We start from the raw sequence: 15,407 nt of genomic DNA on the forward strand, positions 1-15,407 counted from the left end.
GACAATGATCCTAAACACACCAGCAAGTCCACCACTGAATGGCTGAAGAAAACCAAAATGAAGACTTTGGAGTGGCCTAGCCAAAGTCCTGACCTGAATCCTATTGAGATGTTGTGGTATGACCTTAAAAAGGCTGTTCATGCTTGAAAACCCTCTAATGTAACTGAATTAGGACAATTCTGCAAAGATGAGTGGGCCAAAATTCCTCCAGGACGCTGTAAAAGCCTCATTGCACGTTATCACAAACGCTTGGTTGCAGTTGTTGCTTCTAAGGGTGGCCCAACCAGTTATTAGGTTTAGGGGGCAATCACTTTTTCACACAGGGCCATGATGGTTTGGATTTTTTTTCACCTTTAATAATAAACACCTTCATTTACAAATTGCATTTTGTGTTTACTTGTGTTGTCCTTGACTATTGTTTAAATTGGTTTGATGTTCCGAAACACTTAAGTGTGACAAACATGCAAAGGAACAGGAAATGAGGAAGGGGGCAAACACTTTTTCACACCACTGTATAATGGATCAGAACACAATAGTCTCTGGCCCCAGAGGCTGCAACACATTAGCAAGAAGCACCACTAGCCAAACACTGCCATGGAGACCAAGGAACTCGCCAAACAAGTAAGGGGCAATGTTGTTGAAAAGTCAGGGTTAGGTTATAAAAAAAATCCAAATCTTTGATGATCCGTAGGAGCACCATCATATCTATCATAACCAAATGGAAAAAACATGGCACAACAGCAAACCTGCTAACAGACGGCTGCACACCAAAACTCACGGATCGGGCTAGGAGGGCATTAATCAGAGAGGCAGCACAGAGACCTAAAGTAACCGTGGATAAGCTGCAGAGTTACACAGCAGAGACTGGAGCATCTGTACATAGGACGACAATAAGCTGTACGCTCCATAGAGTTGGGCATTATGGTAGAGTGCCCAGAAGAAAACCATTACTTTCATCAAAAAAGAAAATGGCACGTTTTGAGTTTGCGAAAAGGCACGTGGGAGACTCCCAAAATGTATGGAGGAAGGTGCTCTGGTCTGATAAGACTAAAATTGAACTTTTTGGCAATCAAAGAAAACGCTATGTCTGGCGCAAACCCAACACATCACATCACCCAAAGAACACCATCCAAACAGTGGAAAATGGTGGTGGCAGCATAATGCTGTGGGGATGTTTTTCAGCAGTGGGGACTGGGAAACAGAGTTGAGGGAAAGATGGATGGTGCTAAATACCGGATATTTTTGAGCAAAACCACTCTGTGTGTGATTTGAGGCTAGGATGAAGGTTCACCTTCCAGCAGGACAATGACCCCAAACACACTGCTAAAGCAACACTTGAGTGGTTTAAGGGAAAACATGTAAATGTGTTGGAATGGCTTAGTCAAAGCCCAGACGTCAGTCCAATAGAAAATCTGTAGTCAGACTTAAAGATTGCTGCTCACAAGTGCAAACCATCCAACTTGAAAGAACTGGAGCAGTTTTGCAAGGAAGAATGGGCAAAAATCCCAGTGGTAAGATGTGGCAAGCTTATAGAGACTTATACAAAGCAACTGGAGCTGTGATAGCCATAAATGGGACAGTGTATTGACTTTAGGGAGTGAATATTTATGCACATTGACTTTTTCTGTTATTTTGTCCTATTTGTTGTTTGCTTCACAATATAAAAAAAAAATTTCAAAGTTGTAGGTATGTTCTGTAAATTAAATGATGCAAATCCTCAAACAATCCATGTTAATTTCAGGTTGTGAGGCAACAAACCATGAAAAATGCCAGGGGGGTGAATACAGTGCCTTGCAAAAGTATTCATACCCCTTCAAATTTTCCACATTTTGACATGTTACCACCAAAAACGTAAATGTGTTTTATTGGGATTTTATGTGATAGTCCAACACAAAGTGGCACATAATTTCAAAGTGGAAGGAAAATGATAAATGGTTTTTCAATTTTTTTTACAAATAAATATGTGAAAAGTGTGGCTTGCATTTGTATTCAGCCCCCCTGAGTCAATACTTTTTAGAACCACCTTTCACTGCAATTATAGCTGCAAGTCTTTTTGGGTATGCCTCTATCAGCTTTGTACATCTAGAGAGTGAAATTTTTGCCCATTCTTCTTTGAAAAATAGCTCAAGCTCTCTCAGATTGGATGGAGAGCGAAGTCTTGCCACAGATTCTCAATTGGATTTAGGTCTGGACTTTGACTGGACCATTCTAACACATGAATATGCTTTGGCCTAAGCCATTCCATTGTAGCTCTGGCTGTATGCTTAGGGTTGTTGTCCTGCTAGAAATCACTTAGCAGCACTTCAGCCACAAGGGATATCACACCACACACACCACTGTTCTTCCTGACATTTTCATTAAGGGATCCGCATTAACTAGGAGACCCCTGAGAGCCATATTTTGGGCTTGGATTCATGTTGTCATGGGGGATATTCTACCCCCTAATATCCTTCTGGGGACAGTGGATGTATAACCCGCAGTACTTATTTTGGGGTATTTTGTCTATGGAAGAATACGCCACCATCCATGATCTTAATTACTTCTTGTTACTGTGGTCGAGCTGCCTTGGTACTGATTTACATTTACACCTTGCATTGAGGAACGGTTGTAACACGAGTTATCACCATATTATTTTCTCTTACTCTCCACCCCTAATGAAAGTTTTTAAGCAAAACTGGAAACACATTGGGTTATGGGATATCCAATCCCTATGAGAGTATAAGTGGTTTCTGTATATGGTTTAATGTTTGTTCTCTATTGTGTATTGTATATTTTTATTGTTTAGACACGAGTTGTCTGTCTCTGTTTTTATTATTTTGTATCAATAAAATATTATTTTTTACATTTGTTTGTGTTGGTGGTCTGACAAAGTCCCATCAAGGGGGTTTATCTTTGATTTATATATAGGGATGGGACCACCACACTGCCTATGTTGACACAGTGGGAGCCTTCTCTTTTTTGTCCTGCTAGAAGGTAAACCTCCACCCCAGTCTCAAGTCTTTTGCAGACAAAAAAAAAACACAACACACAAGATAAAATAGTTTATTGCAGAGCTCCGGGGGTCTTCTGTCTTCGGGGGTCTTCTCGCCGGACTCCTCCGCTATCTTCTTCTAGCTCTTTTGCTAGCGGAGGAGCCCGGCTTTCTTCCTCGCCGCCGCCCTCTTCTTCTGACTTCGGGGGTCTTGTCCCCCTCTTCGGTTCTTCTGCCGGGCCACCACGCCTTCTTATAGCTCTTTTACAGGCGGTGGCCCGGTCTTCTGTCGCCGTCTTCCGTTCTTCTTCTTCTTCTCCTGGAGATATTGACTCGACGCTCTCTCCGGCCGCAATGCCAGGGACGCGCTGCGCGGCGACTTATATAAGGACAAGGGGCGGGGTCATCGGTTGATGTCACATGGGTTGATGTGTTGTGTTTTTTTTTTGTACTTTATTTTACAGGTGAATGGGTAGGGGTACATTGTACCCCATACTCATTCACATAGGGCTGGGGGCCGGTATCCAGGGGCCCCCTTATTAAAGGGGGCTCCCGGATTCCGATAAGCCCCCCCGCCCACAGACACCGACAACCAACGGCCAGGGTTGTCGGGAAGAGGCCCTTGTCCTCATCAACATGGGGACAAGGTGCTTTGGGGTGGGGGGGCCGCACGCCCCCCTCCCCCAAGGCACCCCCCATGTTGAGGGCACGCGGCCTGGTACGGCTCAGGAGGGGGGGGCGCCCGCTCGTCCCCACCCCCTTTCCTGGCCGGCCGGGTAGCGTGCTCGGATAAGGGTCTGGTGTGGATCTGGGGGGACCCCCACGCCGTTTTTTCGGCGTAGGGGGTTCCCCTTGGAATCCATACCAGACCTAAGGGCCTGGTATGCTCTCGGAGGGGGAACCCACACCAAATTTTTTTCATAAATTTGGCGTGGAGTTCCCCCTTCAGAGCTAATAATTCTGTCAAAGTCGCCTCCGTATAGACAGAGATCCGACTTGGAGGCGACCTCCATTGAAATCAATGGGTACAAGTCGCCTACAAGTCGGATTGAAGTAGTACAGGAACTTCTTTTCAAGTCGGAGCGACTTCAGTAGCGTGCATTAAGACGGCTCTCATTCACTTACATTGATTTTTAAATGTTGTCCGACCTGAGGCGACTAGGGGCGACCTGAAGTCAGATCTGAGTCGCCCCTGTGTGAACCGAGCCTAAAGATTGTTCACTTAAAGAGGAGGTCCAGCCTGTCAAAAAAATTTAATATCGGCAGCTACAAATACTGTAGCTGCTGACTTTTAATATTAGGGGACTTACCTGTCCAGGGAGCCTGGGATGTCGGCACCCCAGCCAATCTTCAGATCAATTCCCGGGTGCTGCTGCCACCATTCCTGGTAAGGGAATCAGGCAGTGAAGCCTTTTGGCTGGTTCCCTACTATGCATGTGTGAAGCGTGCAATGCTTTCTAGCTGGCCTGGCGGTGGGGGAAGGAGATGGGGGCCAAGATTCCAGGAGCTCGGGCCACGGCCCTTCTCCCTGAAGTGGGGAGAGGGACCTTTCACAAAGGGGTCCCCATTCCCCCCTCCCCCCTAAAAGGTGCCAAATGTGACACCAGAGGGGGCAGAGGCAGCATATAAGTGGAAGTTCTACTTTTAGGTGGAACTCCGCTTTAAGTAAAGATAAAATAATTTTGTGGAAAGTTTACTATAAGGATATGTAATCGACACAATAACTATAAATTTGTGCTCTAAAATGCAGGCTGTTTTTTCCCTTCCTTTTTCCAAAATAGTATTCCATATGTAGACCTCCTGAAAAGAAATGCACAGTAAATGGTTTACTTAGAGAAAGCCAATAACGTAGTTAGTCAGATCCATTCCTAGAAGATTTTTAATCTGGAGACCCAATTGCAGCTGTCATGGAAGCCAAGTGCAGGTCATTATTGAAATCCCCTAAGACGCATTAAGTAACAAGCCAATTAAAACTCTAATGTACTTGAGCAAAGATTTTATTTAGTGCATGTGATCCCAGGACATGCAAAGGGCATTGTTGAATTTAGAAGACCTATTCATGTTTGACTTTGGCTTTTTTTTTTTTTTTTTTTTTAGAAATGTCGCTAATGATTGGAAATCAGGAAAACCAATGCTGACGAAGAACAAACACTGGAAATCAGAGTAAACCAATGCACTTTACTAAGTTTAAGACCCTTTTTTCAGATCATGGTATGAATGAGCAATTGCAGTTTCTGAGCATACAGAAAGAATTCTAAATAACTAGAAGGTTTCTGACATTGTACTTGATAATGACTGTAACAGTTAGCTAATCTACATGTACAAACAGCAGTTCTATATTTTGATTTATATGTTACTGTATACCTTTGATATTGATACTGTACTATTAAATACACCAAATTATTATATCTGATTTCCTTCTTTTTGTGCATATCATTTGGAAAATGCTTGTATGTATAGCTTTTAATAAATAAATAATGTAATCCAAATGTACAAACTGTTAAATACAAAAAGTTTAGTTTCAGTAATTGAATGTATTTATGTGTTATTTCACATGTGTGTTTTTTCACATTGTGTTATTTTACATATTTATCAATTTCAATTATATAAGCCCAATGCACAGACACTCAAATATGGCTTCCATGAGCCTCCTTTTTACCTGCTGTGGAGCACACATCTGGAACACAAATGACTGTGAAAAAGATTATGAAAAATATCAAATTAATCACATCAACAGATACTCCAGACAAATGTATACAATACTGTCCCTAACTGTCACATATGCAAACATGTGTATGCAGCCCAGGTTTGAGCACAAACCAAATAGCCTAGAAGTTTGTGATCAGATTGCCGGAGGAAACATACCAACTCCATGTAGGTCCTGTATCTGGAGGGTATAAAACAACAGAACCAGCTGCTGAAAGGTCTCAAGATTATCTACTGTACTGTACTGTGAATTGAATTAGCTTGTATTGTAAAGCTGATTTAAGGAAACCCATTATTTGGATGAGGAGGGCTGTAGATAATCAGTAAAGCAGTACTAATCCACAGGAAAACTCTTCACCCAAATACATAGGGCGTACATCCCATGCCCAAGCCATTTTCACCAGTGCCACTTCCCACGCCACTCTTGCTGGCAAATCCCAGCACTCTCTAACTGCAGCTGCTGCTGTGTAGAACAGAGCTTCTGAGCAGCATTCAGACCACTATTTAGAGAGGTAACTGAGAAATACAATATTGTTGCATTGTATTCTTTTAGTTTCAACCATATGCAGATCAAATGACCTTTGATATGCATATGATGTCATTTAAAGCAACCTTACAAATCCTGTGGCATGATGGGCACAAATTGAGGGGATAAAGCTCAGTGCAAACTTTGAATGTGTAAAACCGTGAATTTAATCCCAGCATCTCCATTGCTACCAATCCAGAAGATAAATCTTACTTGATATTGCATTACCGTGCTCTTGGTTGAAAGAACCTGGCAATGTGAACAACAAAGGCATTTTCCTCCTGTTTTAACAAAGATGTCAAATATTCACAAAAGCAGCTTTCTGAACTTTCATCACCTTTTTTCAAAATTGTATTTTTTAAATTATATCCAAGATGTGCAGGAGGTGCAGAAATTAGCTGTTTCAGTGGCCCCAGGCATGCTGGCTAGGGATGGCCGAACTGTTCGCCCGGCGGTTGGTTCGCGGCGAATTTCGGCTGTCCGCGGTCCACCTGATCGGCGGACTATTGCCGCTGTTCGCCCGGCGGACTTACGTGTTTACTGTGTAAAAGAACTTTGACCTATGATGACACATCCATCATATGGTACAGGACAGCCAATTGAGACATTACAGCACATGGACACTTGGGCATTTCCCCTAACTTATAAATAGACCTGATCCGACGGCCATTTTACATTCTTTCGTATGTCACTATAGGGAGAGGTTGCTGTGTGGAGCAGGGAGAGACTGCAGTGACCCAAATCGCTAGCTATTAGGTCCACAAAAGTTCTTTTAAGGACTGGTATGGTATAGGTGTTAGGTGTAGTTCAGGATATAGGTTTGAGGCACTGCTATTCAAGTCATTGTTGCAGCAGCCTGTCTTTTGTCAGTGTAGAGAGGGACAGGACGCTGTGTGCAGCAGGGACAGTCAGTTTAATCATTAGCTGTTACTATTAGGTCCACAAAAGTCCTTTTCAGGACTGGTATGGTAAAGTAGTACAGGATATAGTTTTGAGTGCTATTCAAGTTATTGTTGCAGCAGCCTGTGTTTTGTCAGTTTAAATAGGGACAGGCAGGAAGCTGTGTGTGGCAGTGAGGGACAGTCAGTTTAATCAGTAGCTGTTACTATTCGGTCCACAAAGGTTCTTTTCAGGACTGGTATGGTAATAGGCTTGTACACGTATAATATTCTTTCTTCCAAATATAGAAAGAATATTATACTTGACTGCTGCCCTTCTGCTGCAGTAGTCCTTTATGAGTATTCCTTAAGGACTGGTATAGGTCCACAATATATAGGGTTGAGGTGCACTACTGCTGACTGCTGCCCAATTCTGCAGCAGTCCTTTATCAGTATAGGGACTGAGGTACAGTCTGCTAATCACAACCTACTAGTTCCACAAAGGTCCTTATAAGGACTGGTAAGGTATAGTGTACTACAGTATATAGGGTTGAGTGAGGTACAGTCTGCTATTCCTTAAGGACTGGTATAGGTCCACAATATATAGGGTTGAGGTGCACTACTGCTGACTGCTGCCCTATTCTGCAGCAGTCCTTTATCAGTATAGGGACTGAGGTACAGTCTGCTAATCACAACCTACTAGTTCCACAAAGGTCCTTCTAAGGACTGGTAAGGTATAGCGTACTAGAGTATATAGGGTTGAGTGAGGTACAGTCTGCTATTCCTTAAGGACTGGTATAGGTCCACAATATATAGGGTTGAGGCGCACTACTGCTGACTGCTGCCCTATTCTGCAGCAGTCCTTTATAAGTATAGGGACTGAGAGTTTTGTCACAGGGTCATTTAAAAAATGACAGGCAGAGGAAGAGGCAGGCCCTTCCGCAGGGGTGGTAGGGGTAGGGCAGGAGCAACAGGCTTGAGCCAAAGTGGGAAATTGCAGAAGGTGCGTGCGATTGCATCAAAGGAAGCACCAGAATTGGCTGAGTGGCTCACTCAGCCTTACTCTTCTGCACCCTCCTCATCCTCTCGATCTGCACCCTCTTCTTCACTCTCTGCTATGTGCACCCTTCAAAGACACTACCACCAACAACACCACCACCACCACATACCTTCCGCTTCCGTCACAGGAATTATATTCCAATCCATATCAAGACATTTCTGATCCGCAGCCACTCTTGGCATTGGATCAGGAAGAGGAGGTAGCAAGAACCTCCACTCAGCAGTCTGACGACAGTACCCAGATCAGCCCAAGGAGGAGGTTGGTCCCCGGTGTTGCTGCCTACTCCGAGATCTCTAATTATAGCAGTGGGGAAGTTGACGTCGATGATGACGTATCTAGTGATGTCACGTGGGTGCCCACAAGAGAGGAAGAGGAGGGGAGTTCAGAGGGAGATATGGACCAGCAGATAGGGAGGAGAAGCAGGAATAACTTACATTGCACAGGAGGGACAAAGCAGACTGCTAATGTATCAGGAGCGAGTCATCGACCATGTACGGTCACATCTGGCGCTCCCAGGACGCCGGCACATGGCTCCGCAGTGTGGGCTTTTTTTAAGGTGTCCGCTGCTGACAATAGTGTTGCCATCTGCAATCTTTGCAGTCAACGCATTAGTCGCGGTAAGCCCAACACTCACCTAGGGACGACCGCCTTAAGAAGGCACATGAGCTGCCATCACCGAGCCCAGTGGGAGCAACGGAACACACAAAGCCACACTCCAGGCTCTCACCGTCCAGCCTCGTCTTCTACTTCTCCTTCTCCTCTCTCCTCACAATTGTCCTCCACTCCACCTTACATCACGCCAAGCTCACGTTTTTCTGCAAAAAGGCAGGCTTCCGTGGGCCTAATGTTCGAGCATAAAAAAATGATGACGCCGGATAACCCTCTTGCCCAACTGTTGACGGCTGGCTTGTCAGAGCGGATAGCCCGCCATCTACTGCCATATAAACTGGTGGACTCGGAGGCCTTTCGAAAATTTGTGGCCATTGGAACACCACAATGGAAGGTTCCAGGAAGGAAGTATTTTTCAGAGAAGGGCATCACAGAGCTATATGGCCATGTTCAGCGGCAAGTGAATGTATCTCTGGCACACAGTGTCGGTGCCAAGATACATCTGACCACAGACACGTGGTCTAGAAAACACGGGCAGGGAAGGTATATCACTTTTACTGCCCACTGGGTGAACCTTCTGACGGCCGTCAAGCATGTAACCCGTGGCACCCGTGTAGATTTGGTTTTACCGCCACGGATTGCATGCAGGCCTGGCTCTTCTTCTCCTCCTTCTCCTCCTCCTCCTACTCCATCCTCCTCCCTCTCCTCCTCGGCTGACTCCTCCTTTTCCGCTGCTAGCGTCTCTTCCGCTGCGCCGCCCAAGCTCCCCAGAACCTATTCGACATGCCAGGTGAGACGTTGCCATGCCGTGCTGCGTCTGTTGTGCCTGGAAGCCAGGAGCCACACTGGCCCAGCACTCCTTTCAGCTTTGCGTTCACAGGCAGATCAGTGGCTAACACCGCTCAATTTGACAGTTGGTAAAGTGGTGTGTGACAACGGTGCCAATCTGCTTAGCACATTGAAACAGGGCAAAATTGCGCATGTGCCATGCATGGCACACATCTTAAACTTGGTCGTGCAGCGATTCGTTGTCAAATACCCTGGGGTCCAGGACATCTTGCGGCAGGCAAGGAAAATCTCAGCCCGTTTCAGAAGATCTTACACGGCCATGGCTCGCCTTGCTGACATTCAGCGGCGACACAATCTGCCGGTCAGACGTCTTATTTGCGATTGCCCGACGCGATGGAACTCAACCTTCTATATGCTTGATAGGTTGCTCCAGCAGAAACGTGCAGTTAACGTCTACCTGTATGAACTCTGCGGCAGAACAGGTTCTGGGGAGCTGGGGTTTTTTTCACCGCGCCAGTGGCTGCTCATGAGCGACGCATGCAGACTTCTGCGGCCATTTGAGGAGATCACCAAACTGGTCAGTCGCAGCCATGGCGCCATCAGTGACATGGTACCTTATGCCTTCTTTATGGAGCGTGCATTGCATCGTGTCATTGATCAAGCTGTGGAGGAGCAGGAGCGGGAAGATGAGGAAGTCGCAATGCTGGATGAATTCCCGGGGGGCTACTCTATCTGAGACAAGTGAACAACAGGAGTCTGAAGAGGAGTCAGAGGAGGATGGTGCCGGGGCGGATGAGGAGGAGCAAGAAGAGCATGCTTTAAACCTTTCTGGGATCCCTGTTGTTGTGCGTGGATGGGGAGAGGAGAATGAAGAGGATGACATTATCCTGGATGATGAGCAGGAGCCAGGCCACCACACCGCTTCCAGTTTAGTGCAAATGAGGGCCTTCATGCTCCAGTGTTTTAATAGGGACCCCCATATAAAAAGCATAAGGGTCAAGGACCAGTACTGGGTGGCAACGTACTTAGACCCCCGGTACAAACACAAAATGGCGGAAATGTTACCGCCGTCACAGAGGGCTGTCAGAATGGAGCACTTCCAGGCCTTGCTTCGAGAAATGCTGCATTCTGCTTTTGCGTGCGCTGGCAGAGGAGCAATTCCCACTCCCAGAGAAGGAGTTGCGGGTACCAATCCAACAGCGCCTGCAAGAAGAGGCCGGTTTGAAGATGTGTTGGTGACTTCTGATATGAGGTCATTCTTTCAGCCGACCCATCGACAGGTGTCATCCGGATCCAGCATCAGGGAATGCCTAGACCGTCAGGTGTCCGACTACATCGGGTTAACGGCCGATGTGGACGCTCTGAGGAGTGATGAACCCTTGGGTTACTGGGTGGGCAGGCTTGACCTCTGGCCAGAGCTTGCCCAATTTGCAATCGAACTGTTGGCTTGCCCCTCGTCCAGTGCCCTGTCCGAAAGGACGTTCAGCGCAGCAGGGGGGATCGTGACCGATAAGCGTACTCGCCTAGCTCACGACAGTGTTAACTACCTCACATTTCTAAAAATGAGGCATGGATCTCGGAGGAATTCAACACATGTGACCAGTAGACCATGTATATGCCTATAAACAATTTTTTTAATCGAGCACACAGACCTTCTTTCTTCATTTGGCTCACTTCCTTGTCCAAAAAAAGCCACACCGTACTATATGCCCGTACCCTCCTGTTTGAAGAGGTTGAGCGGTGTCATATTTCTACTGGGGCTGCTTATTATGAGGGGCTCCCACCATCCCTGTGCTGACTTCCTCCTGGGGCTGCTTATTATGAGGGGCTCCCACCATCTCTGTGCTGACTTCCTCCTGGGGCTGTACCTCTGCTGTGCATATTATGAGGGGCTCCCACCATCCCTGTGCTATGCTCATTATGAGGGGCTCCCACCATCCCTGTGCTATGCTGACTTCCTCCTGGGGCTGCTTATTATGAGGGGCTCCCACCATCCCTGTGCTATGCTGACTTACTCCTGGGGCTGTACCTCTGCTGTGCATATTATGAGGGGCTCCCACCATCCCTGTGCTATGCTCATTATGAGGGGCTCCCACCATCCCTGTGCTATGCTGACTTCCTCCTGGGGCTGCTTATTATGAGGGGCTCCCACCATCCCTGTGCTATGCTGACTTCCTCCTGGGGCTGTACCTCTGCTGTGCATATTATGAGGGGCTCCCACCATCCCTGTGCTATGCTCATTATGAGGGGCTCCCACCATCCCTGTGCTATGCTCATTATGAGGGGCTCCCACCATCCCTGTGCTATGCTGACTTCCTCCTGGGGCTGCTTACGGTGCAGGTGTCAGTGCTGTATATCACGGTGCTGGTGTCAGTGCTGTATATCATGGTGCTGGTGTCAGTGCTGTATATCATGCTGCTGATGTCAGTGCTCTCTATCACGGTGCTGGGGTCAGATCACTCTATCACGGTGCAGGTGTCACTGCTCTCTATCACGGTGCTGGTGTCAGATCACTCTATCATGGTGCAGGTGTCATTGCTGTATGTCACGCTGCTGATGTCAGTGCTCTCTATCACGGTGCTGCTGTCAGATGACTCTATCACGGTGCAGGTGTCAGTGTTCTATGTCACGGTGCTGGTGATCATCTCCTGCACCCTCTTCTTTGCCTACCCTGACCTTCCCTCTCCTCCATTGCCTTCATGCGCTCCACAGTCCTGAATTGTCACAATTTCACATAGAAAAAAAAGAATGCTTGTAGTTGTCGATCCCAGATTCACCTCATACATGTGTTATGTCATTGGCCATGTGGTGGGACTATGTTTGCACAGCTAGTAATTATTTTGTGGCTGCAAATTTGACCTGTAGGTTTGCAAAGTTCGCCTCCCATTGAAGTCAATGGGGCCCGCCGCGAGCGTTAAGGTTCGGGAACTATCGGCCGCGTTCGCGAAACGTCCCGTCGGAAGTTCGTCCATCACTAATGCTGGCAAGTTCCTCAGGCAGGTAATCTTCAGTGATGACAGTCAGGACAAAGGTAGCTGAAGGCAGAGGGTAACTGCTGGAAGAGAGTCATACATCTCATCTGTCAGCCTACTTCCCATGTGGCTGGAACTCTTGTAGGTAGAGTCTCCCTCCTGAATTTTTATGCACAGGGAGGGGGGGACAGAGCACAGCAGAAGTATGCCAAATCAAGAAACCTGGGGGATATAGTTAACCCTTTCCCATCCTGGGCTGCCTGTAACTCACTATCTGCATAAAAAACAATGCAGTGCAGACAGGGCTAAAATATTCACCTGCACCCTGTCAGAACCTTCTTACTTGTGGACAATAGGTGCAGAGGTAAGCGATGGACAAGGGATTCAAGTTGTACAGAAGTGAGAGGTGGATGAGAGATAGAGTGGGGTGATATAGAGGAAGGATGCAGGGGGTGCAAAGGTAAGCTATTACAAGGAGTACAAAAGTGATCATGAGCCCAAATGGTACTCTACCATGTTATTGCTGGAGAGGGTGCATGCCAGAGTAGAAAAGAACTGCTCACTGGTATATAAAGAACACCCATTTTCTGCAAACCTTGAGCCCTATCCTGGAAAGGCTCCAAACCAAAGCCTTTGTAAAATATTTCTTGGTTTTCAAGGTCCTGTACGCGATTAGACTGCCAAAAAGTCCCACACATGAAGTATCCCCGTACTCAGGAGAAGCAGCAGAGTGTATTTTGGGGTGTAATTCTATATATAACCATGCCATGTTTGTACAATGACCCCTTTTTGGAAAGAAGACACTTCAAGTTTTTTGCTGAGAGGCTTGTTGAGTCCATGGACTATTTTAAAAATGTTGCCACAAGTTGCAGGAAAATTACTTTTTATTGCATTCGGGAGCCAAAAATATGAATGCAATCTATACACTAGGGGGAGAACCTAGTGGATGATAGGCTCAGCAATGGCGTGCAACCAAGCTACTGCTAACAAAACAAACATTATGGCCACACCTGGAGTATGCTGTCCAGTCCTCAGGAAGGATGTACTGGAAATGGAGCGACTACAAAGAATGGCAACAAAGCTAATAAAGGGGCTGGACGATATTAGTTATGAAGAAAGGTTGCAAACACTCAACGTATTCTCTTTGGAGAAGAGACACTTGAGAAGGGATATGATTTCAATTTACAAATACCTTACTGGTGGGGGGGGGGGCGGTTGAAGAGTCTCTATTATACTGGTAACCAGTGGAAAAAAAAGCCCGCTTATACTGGAGGTCAGTGGGAAAATGTTCCTTACAGTATTAGGCTGCCTCTTGCAATATGAGTCAGTGGAAAATATATCTCCCTTGTAGATAGCTAAATAGATCATTGACTTCAGTGGTTACTTAACGGAGAGACAAAATTTGCTCATTTCTTAAAGCGGGAGTCCACCGGGACTCCGCGTTTTTTTTTTTTTTAAAAAGCCAGCAGCTACAAATACTGCAGCTGCTGACTTTTAAAATAGTGACACTTACCTGTCCAGCGCGCCCGCGATGTCGGCACCCGAAGCCGATCGCTAGATTGTCTTGTCGGGTGCTGCCGCCGCCATCTTGGGTATGGGAATCAGGAAATGGAGCCTTTCGGCTTCATTTCGCGGTTCCCTACTGCGCATGCGCGAATCGCGCTGCGCAATAAGGACGCTCCCCGCTGCCTCTGGGAGCTGTGCGTTTCCCAGCAGGCAGCGGGGCACTTGCGCGAAGGGGTGGGCACTTGCGGAAAGGGGCGTAAGTTACGCCCCTTTCCGCAGAGAGCTATCCCGGAAGTGGGTGCAGTTACCTGGATTATCCAGGTAACTGCACCCCCCCTCCCCCCTGAAAGGTGCCAATTGTGGCACCGGAGGGGGGGGGGGGGGAGGGTTCCGATGAGCGGAAGGTCCACCTTAGGGTGGACCTCCGCTTTAAGGAACCCCTAGCAACTTTTGACAGAACCCAAGTTGAGACCAGCAGGATTAACCTATACTTAATCTCTCTTCTACCACTGCTCACTTCTGCACCCCTCACCCACCTTTACATACCTAAACTTCCACTTACCTCTGTATCACTTGGGCACAGCTAAACTTTGCACATCATATCCAACATCTACCCATTTTATCAACCACCTCAGCACTTTGTCCACCTTTAAAACCCCAATTCAACCCACAGCCACTGATCACCTCTGCACCCCTTGGCCATAGCTCATTTCTGTACCCCATTTTCCACCACATAACCTCTAGACTCCTTGTCTACTAGTCACTTCTGCACCTTTTGCCAACTTCTAACCACTGCACTCTTTGAACACCACTCAGCTCTGCTTACCTTGTGTGTCTGTACTCCTTCGGATTGCCTTATCCACAGCTCACCCTTGTACCCCTTGTCCTGCTGCACTCTTTCCCTTTGCTTACCTCTGCACTCCTTTTTCACTGCACCATGTGACCACAGCTCACCTCTCCCCTCCAAAACCCTAGTGTCCCTTGTCCACTGCTTACCTTAGCATCTCTCATTCACCATTAAGATCTGCACCGCCAGTACCCTTTGTGCATTACACACATTCGCATTCATTGTTTACAACACATTTGGACCCCCTGCACTTCTCTTCCCTTACTCACCTTTGCACTATTCATCCACTGCCTAAATCCGCACTACTATGACATCACTCACCTCTACACATCTCATTCTCTCCCCCCCACAATTACCTCTGGGCCCCCTTTTTCATAGCTTCATTACTTTACAACATTGTCTGCTGCAGTACCTCTACTTCGCCACCATATGCCCTCAGTCTGGCATGGTGAGTAATGCACAATGTCTTTTACCCAGATGACATCATGGACCCTTCCCGATGGCCTATCACCATGGCACTCAGTGTGTTGATGCAGAGAGCAG

The 15,407-nt window shown here is 46.8% G+C and overlaps 1 protein-coding gene across 3 annotated transcripts in view; it reads left to right on the top strand.

The window, feature by feature from the left end:
* The window catches only part of CCDC158 (coiled-coil domain containing 158), a 135,875-nt gene extending 130,491 nt beyond the window's left edge, over window positions 1–5,384 (top strand). For all 3 annotated transcript variants that reach the window (XM_077476353.1, XM_077476354.1, XM_077476355.1), the window contains one exon: window positions 5,069–5,384. In XM_077476353.1, the coding sequence (XP_077332479.1) occupies window positions 5,069–5,109 (41 nt within the window). In that variant the 3' untranslated portion in view covers window positions 5,110–5,384. The remainder of the gene's footprint in view (window positions 1–5,068) is intronic.
* The last annotated feature ends 10,023 nt before the right edge of the window (window positions 5,385–15,407 follow it).

The sequence above is a fragment of the Lithobates pipiens genome, unplaced genomic scaffold, assembly GCF_037356315.1.
Source record: "Lithobates pipiens isolate NorthernLeopardFrog02 unplaced genomic scaffold, aLitPip1_a1.2 Scaffold_13, whole genome shotgun sequence".
NCBI lineage: Eukaryota > Metazoa > Chordata > Amphibia > Anura > Ranidae > Lithobates > Lithobates pipiens.